Source organism: Brachyhypopomus gauderio, chromosome 4, assembly GCF_052324685.1.
Source record: "Brachyhypopomus gauderio isolate BG-103 chromosome 4, BGAUD_0.2, whole genome shotgun sequence".
Taxonomy (NCBI): Eukaryota; Metazoa; Chordata; class Actinopteri; order Gymnotiformes; family Hypopomidae; genus Brachyhypopomus; species Brachyhypopomus gauderio.
The window spans coordinates 13,461,232-13,468,737 of record NC_135214.1 but is presented as its reverse complement, the minus strand read 5'-3'; the positions used below and the strand labels follow the sequence as shown (position 1 = coordinate 13,468,737).

At 41.2% G+C, this 7,506-nt stretch overlaps 1 protein-coding gene across 2 annotated transcripts; it reads right to left on the bottom strand.

The window, feature by feature from the left end:
- Positions 1 to 139: 139 nt before the first annotated feature.
- LOC143512266 (uncharacterized) lies at positions 140 to 4,452 on the bottom strand. 2 transcript variants are annotated; one of them, XM_077002361.1, is made up of 2 exons: positions 1,277 to 4,452; positions 140 to 961 (listed from the first exon to the last, which is right to left on the bottom strand). In XM_077002361.1, the coding sequence occupies exons 1-2, from the start codon at positions 4,449 to 4,451 to the stop codon at positions 432 to 434; spliced, it is 3,705 nt and encodes a 1,234-aa protein (XP_076858476.1). In that variant the 5' UTR covers position 4,452; the 3' UTR covers positions 140 to 431. The 2 variants fall into 2 exon arrangements, with proteins under 2 accessions (XP_076858476.1, XP_076858477.1); XM_077002362.1 differs by having other exon boundaries at positions 435 to 584; positions 859 to 4,452.
- Between the last annotated feature and the right edge of the window lie 3,054 nt (positions 4,453 to 7,506).

Sequence of the window (7,506 nt, the reverse complement as noted above, 5' to 3'; positions counted from 1 at the left end):
GGCAATAGATTGCAACAAACTGAGTCAATAATCAGGTGATGTGGATCTTCAGGGTTGAGGTTGCTGGGCAATGTTGTTCTGGAAACAGCTGTGTCACGTACTGATTTTCCTATCAAATAAATCATAATGTAACATGAAGAAACAAGTATGCAAAAATAGGCACAGGGTCAAAATACCTGAAAAGAACACAGGAGAGCAGACAAAATCCAAAGGGGCAAACTCGGAGGTCAAGGTGCAATACTAGATAAGTTAACTGTAGACAAAAATTATAAATAGAACTGCTATTTCAAGAGAAAATCATGATTCACAAAATTAAGAGATTGGCAATAGATTGCAACAAACTGAGTCAATAATCAGGTGATGTGGATCTTCAGGGTTGAGGTTACTGGGCAATGTTGTTCTGGAAATGGCTGTGTCACGTACTGATTTTCTTACAAAACACAATAAACAGGATTGTGGTAGCTGTAGTATGTGTTCAGAAGTCCTGCTGCAACACTAGTGTGAGGGTTAGAAATAAACACAGGGTCCAGAAGTGTAGTCTTCTCTGTTGTTGCACTGGTTATCAGCTGTGTGTATCCTTTTGACTGAAACAAATTAAAAATGGGCTTATTTGCAAATGACAGCTGATCTTCATTAAAGTCTCCACACACTACAACAGGTCTGTAGTCCATGATGTCGATTGAGTTCAAAAGGGCATCTAGGTTTGGTAAGAACTCTGTCAACCTGTAGTCTGGTGGTCTGTAAATAACTGCAATAAGAGCTTGTTTAGGGGCCTCTACTTTTAAAACCACAAACTCCAGATCAGTTACATTCTGTATATACTGAATAGCATGAGCTTTGATATTGTCTTTCACATACATGGCAACTCCACCACCACTCCTGTTGGACAGATGTGTGTAGTTGGTGTAGGCCGCATGTCTGTTCCGCTTGTATATTTTGTAGCCATTCAACTGCAGAGAATCTGGAAAAACAGAACCGGTCATATGCGTCTCAGTAAGACACAAAACATCAGATAAGAGGAGCTCATGATGGCTTTTGATATCCTCAATATGAGTTTGAAGGCCTTCTGTGTTATGATGTACAATTTTAAGACCAGAGTTCAAATGAGGTTCTTTTACTAAGTGCAAAAGTGGCTGAATAGCACTTAAATCAAGTTTGGGCATATTCTCCAATGAGGCACTGATTTCAGTGTCACAGTAAATCTTCCTTTCATCAAAGTCAGTGATGTGTAGTCCACTGAGTGATGTGGTTCTGCTGAGTGCAACATATGCCATACCTGGTTCGAAAATCTTCTTTAGTGATACAACAGCACACAGAGTTGTCATTCCTTGTACTTTATGAGTGGTGCATGCAAAGGCCAACTTTAAAGGAAATTGCCGTCGAACAGTTCCCTTTTTCTTCAGATTTTCCTCTACTCTCTCAATGTAAACTACATTATCATCACCTCCAGGCACTTTGTTGCGGTGTTTCTGTCCTGCATCAACATTATCCAGCTTAAGACCAATCATATGCACAACTGGAACATCTTTACGAATGTGTGCGACTATTTTTACCACTTTGCCAAATGAACCATTGACCAGTCCATCTTCCACATCAATATTTCTGGTAAGCATTACTCGGGCATCAGTTGCCAGCTGTAGTGTGTCAACAAGATCACCTTTTTCTCCTTTGAAAGGAACACCTTGCTTCTGCATCTGGCCTGTTCGTGGGTCTTTTTTATAATCCTCTGCATCTATATTTGTAATATTTTGAAAGCGTGATGATATGACAGCTGAATTATAATCATCAACCTCTTTATTAGTAGCAAATATGTGTAATGCATCAGAGGGGCAGTCGTCAGGGGATTTAATGACTTGTTCCAGCATAGATCGGTCAGCAGCGGACAGTGCGTCGTGTTTCCGTTTCACTCGGAGTCTGTTAAGAAGCTCAGCATATGCAAGGTCATCTTTCTGACGCATGATTTCTGTCAGTGTCACCATCTTAAAATGATCTCTCCAAAAGTCCAGCACATGGTCCTCATACACACACAGGGACTTTGCCTTTCCAAGCGGTGGTAATTGCTGGAAGTCACCAACAGCCATGATAGAAACGTTGCCAAAGGGTTTGTTGTTCCCTCTAATCTGCTGGAGTCTCCAGTTAATGTAAGCAAATAACGGCTTTGACACCATTGATATTTCGTCGATGATTATAATTTGCACATTTGAAAAGTTTGCCCTGATTTCATCCAGACTGTTCCCAAGTCCTTGATATGGAGGCTTCAAGCTTCGTGGGAGTTTAAAAAGTGAGTGTAGTGTTTTTCCATTAATGTTATGACTAGCACAACCAGTAAAAGCTGACAACAGAACTGTAGGTTTTGAAATGTCGGTTTCCTCACGTACACATGGAAGTTTGTGTAGTATTTTTGTAGCCTCTACATACACAGATTTAATAAGGTGGCTCTTTCCTGTTCCTGCTGTTCCTGCGATGTAATAAAGAAACTGCTCTGGGTTTTCATTAAGGACTTTTCTTTTGCACCAGTCACGCACAGTGTAGAACACAGCTGCTTGTGTCTCATTCAAGCTCTGGTACATTTTTTTAATCTCTGCATGGCTCAACTGTGGTCCTTCCATTACAGGCATTGCAGTGGTGTTCTCAGATCTAGATACCACGTAATCTGGAACGTCATCTTGTTCGTTTACATCATTGGGATTTACTGGCTCTTGCTCTAGAATGCATTCCAAACGAATCAGTTCATTTGCTGGAGCCAAAGTAGTCCAGGCATCTTCAATGGGACCGTTCTGTTCAAAGTCCTCGATTGCTTGTTCAATAGCGTCACTGTGCTTTTCATACTTTTCTTTGTTTTCTTGTACAATGGTAAAAACACGTTGAAGGGCATCTGTACCTGGCAGCTTTACAGAGGCATAGATGTAGAAGGACTCATAATTCTGGAACTGAGCAGACGTAAGCTGTGTGATTCTGCGGTGGGGCAGGTAGAGTTTCAGCAGCGTTCCACAGTATTTCTCAGGATCTTTTTGTGGTGAGAAACGAGCAAAGCGAATGACAGCAGGTTTACCTCTGGTGCGCTTCCTTATGTGCCCCATGTTGTTTTGCAAAGGGAAGACATTTTTACCCTTTTTCTGTTCTGTATAAACAATTCGGTATTCACTTGCAAATTCTGCCATGCACATATTCTCAAACACTGGTGTTTTTGGCCTGGCCATGTACTTTTCTGTTAATCCTGTCATCCACACGTTCTCATCATCAGGATCTTTGTTCTCTAAGTACTTCATAGGTAGGCTCATGCGCACAGCATTGTCGTCTGTGGGTATGAAAATGACAGCACGGGATGATGATTTGAGTTTTAAACTGCAAGTGCGTGCGACTGCTTCCTGGGCACTGACCTCTCTGTTTTTGGCATAGGCATGCATAATCTGTTTCATTGTTTCCCTTTCAGATGAGCTGTCACATGAATCTCTCATGACTCGCTTTAGATAATCGCTCATTTCATGTTCGGCTTTTGAAATGTATGACAGTATATACATTATACAGGTATATGGATTCAGTATGAACTGGATGTCCATGTTGGCGTTCCAGGCTCTTAACAACAGAGGATTGTAGCCATTTACCCAGCAGTCTTTTGGTGCTCGTTCCATTATGATCTGACTGGATGTAGAAAGAGACTCAACACTTCTCTTGTAGTCCTGGTAAGACATATTGACCTTTTCAAGCAGTTCTGTAATGCTTTCAAATTGTTGTTTTTTGTCATTCAACAGATCCCACACAGTCTGTAGATTTACTTTAGCCTGTGCTTGTTCATCTATTTCTGTATTTTCCTCATCAGAGTCTGTGTCAGGGGGTGGTGGTCTGGGGCGTGTAATCATTGTTGTTGGCATAGGTGGTTTAGGAAATCCAAACCTGCAGTGCTTATTATTCTTTTTGCATGATTTAGAGTGATTTCGGCTGTGTGTCTGTACTTCTGTTACTATTGTGTTCAGCTCTCGGTCTGTGTTTGGGTCTGGCAACTTGCACGATATGTATTTGTCAATGAAATCACATACAACTTGATCTGGGTCATCTTCAAATTCTGGTGCATCTTTCACCCAAAACAGGCAGTGAATGTGTGGAGAACCTCGCTGTTGAAATTCTACACGGTAAAAATAGTCAACCACCTCACCAATGGGCTGTGCAGGAGACAGAATCAGGTTCATGAGCCCTTCTACACGTTTCTCAAACATTCTCATGCAAGTAACTGGATTGCTACGTAGTATCTCACACTTCTGTGACCAGTCTAAAGCTGAGAAGTCCACGGTTTGACCTTGCTGTGCTTTAATTGCTGTGATTACCTCTGGCCATCTCATCTCTGCTGCACTGAATGTACAGAAAAATGTGGGAGTTCCCAGCTGTCTGAGCATGGCAAACAGATCTCGGAGTGTTTTTTGCCAGTAAGCAGGTGTCCCTCTCAGAGGCTGCATGAATCTGGTGCCCTCGTTATTTTTAATAAGTTTATCTAATTCAACTTTGTCTCGTAAAAGCGAACTGTTGATTTTACGTCCATCACGTGTCCTGGTTTTTGCTTTTCGCAGTTGAATGGACATACTTGAAGAGGCTAGATGCATTTCAGTCACAAACTGTGCAAAGAAAATGTAGTTTGTGTCCATCGCAAAGCGATTATCAGCAGAGAATAATCTAGCATTGAAGTATCTGCTAGGTGAGAGAGCAACCTGTCTGTGTGGTTCATCAAATGTATTTTTACCACAAGGAAACTGTACTGGGAAAGCCATTGCCTCCAGCTTAGGGACTTTAAACATACTGACTGGACTGTTTCTCTCTGCTGGAGCAATACAGAATATCCCATCATTGAAGGATAACAGATGATGACCAATATCTGGTGGCTGAAGACATGTGTCTAACGCTAGACCTGTGTGCTGATCAGTGCTCTGATTCTCATTATCTGCATCAGGCTCCATACTCTCAGGGTTCTGCTGCGATGTGTTCTCACTCTCAGTATTGTTGTCAATATCCATTTCCTGTTCTGGAGCACTTTCATCTGTGACGTCTGTAACATCATTAAATAAATCATCTTCCTGTACAGGGTTGAGAACAATGTCCTTATATTCAGAATGTGTTTCTTTCAGTTGACATAACGCAGACAAGACTTTGTGCATAGATATTGTCTGGAACTGATAATGACCTGAATAACACAACCGTCTCTTGAGTTTCACTGTAAGCAACTGTGATTCACTTCTTGGTCTGGGTAAAACATTTACTGTTGTTTCAACATCTGAAGGAACTGACACAACAGCACCCTTGATGGCTCTCTGTTGACCTTTGGGAAGACTGATGACCTTGGCAAAACACACGTATTTGGCTATAACATGCCTTTCAAGTATATTCAAATCACAGAGTTCTGATGGGACTGGTGTAAGTTCAAGTTTATTAACAGCAGCAATGGCAGGCATCTTTCCCTTTGATAAATGTTCATGACAAGAGTGGCAGATCCATTCTCCCTTCCTTTCTTCAGTCACACAGTTATTTGGACAGTCAGAGGAACAGATGTGAACATATTTGCCAGTCAAACAAACTGAAGCAACTGTAGGATTCTTCTGATAGTTTCTGTGTTCACACACACGAACCTGGTTAGAAAACAGTGCTCTGTGACAGACGGTGCAAACATAGCTTGGCCCATCTTTTGCTTTCTCTTTAAAGTGACTTAATGCTGCCAACTGTTGTGGATTGTGGACGTCAGAGAAGCACTGCGTATTGATATTGTCATGTAGACTGTGTTGGTGTAAATAACGATTTAGTCTGTATTTTCTCTGTATATGCTGTGCACAACGTATCTTGTGTAGTGTCTTTAGTTTGGACTCTCTGTTCACTGACCGAAGTAAGCACTGTTCTCTGTGATGGGACCTAAAAACTACATCAGTCTGATATAATCTATTAAATTTTTGTTTTCTAAGCTCATAAAATATAAAATCATTTCTGCACCTGTTTGCAAAATATTGTTTTTGTTTTTGCCTGAAAATTGGATCTTTTGAATATTTATCAATTACTTGCTGTTTCTGTCTCTCTCTGTATTCAGCGTTGTTTTTGTAATTACTGATGCCATATTGTTTCTGCCTGTCTCTGTACATGGCATTGTGTTTATAACTGCTGATAACATATTGTTTTTGCTTCTCTCTGAACACTGCGTCATGTTGGTATTTAGTGGTGATGTTCCGTCTCTGTTTCTCTCTGAACGCAGCGTCATGTTGGTATTTAGTGGTAATGTTCCGTCTCTGTTTCTCTCTGAACGCAGCGTCATGTTGGTATTTATTGGTAATGTTCCATCTCTGCTTCTCTCTGAACGCTGCGTTATGTTGGTATTTAGTGGTGATGTAACGTCTCTTCTTATCTTTGTAAGTAGTGTTTAGCATATAATTAACCCTTAATGCTCGTTGCTTGGTAAGTCTGTAATTTGCATTTTTTAAGTAGCTATTTCGACTGCGTTGTTTCATTTTCTCCTTAAACTGAGGGTTATTTGCATATTGTAGCTTCCAGTTAACACGTTTACCACACGTTTGCGAGGATGCGTGTTCTTGCCTCTGTTGTTGAATTTTTTTTCTTCTGCGTGTTTTGTTTAATTTAACGATGGGTTGTTTGTCATGCTGGCTAATAAAACTAGGTTGCACGTTTAACGTTTGAATTTCACAAGGGAGTTCGTCGTGTTGAGTACTAGCTGTGATCTCAAAAGACACGGGCAGAAGTTCGTATTGCTGATTGTCCCGCAACTCAAGGCAACCCTGATACAGCAGTAGCAGCCTTTCGGTCAAATCTGTCAAGTTCGCAAAAGTAAGCATCACGGCGATACCTGTGTTCTCATCATCAGGCCTTAATCCGTCAGGTGTTCTGCTGTGAGAATCGAAAAACCCAAATCTCCCTTCGCGATCTCTGAATACTGCAATGCACGTGTTTCCAACCATCAGAAGCGCGTCAGTTACGTTACCTTCAAGACAAGCGAGAGCGCTCTCTAGGTTCATAAACTCGTCCATTCCTTGTGGCGCATCGTCTTTCAAGAAACCATACGTTTGTGGGTGTTTAATAAGGTTGTAACATTGCAGATCGGTGTCGACTGTCGTTGGTAACTCGTCAGAAGTTAAATAGTTACTCACAAACCTTCCTTGATTCAGCAATGTCCGTTTCACAGTAGTATATAAAGCATCTCCTCTCGTTAAAACGTTGTCAAGACCCATAGAGTTCAACTCGTTAACTTCATTGTGCATAGCAAGAAATGTCAGAGCGTTGCACGTACACTGTGTACCACGCGAGAATTCCCTGTATCTCTGGTCATTTTGACAGTGCGATGCCTGAACTGACTCAACATATCTATTAGCAACAGTGTTTGCTACCTGGTTAGTGCTTTCGCTCTCCACTTTCAGTGCCTCGCGTCGTTTAGCAGCAACAGACTTCTTGCTTTTTCTCGGCATGGTTTAACAGATTTCAAACAGTATATATGTAACAGTGCCAAAACAATATTATTCCAAAAGG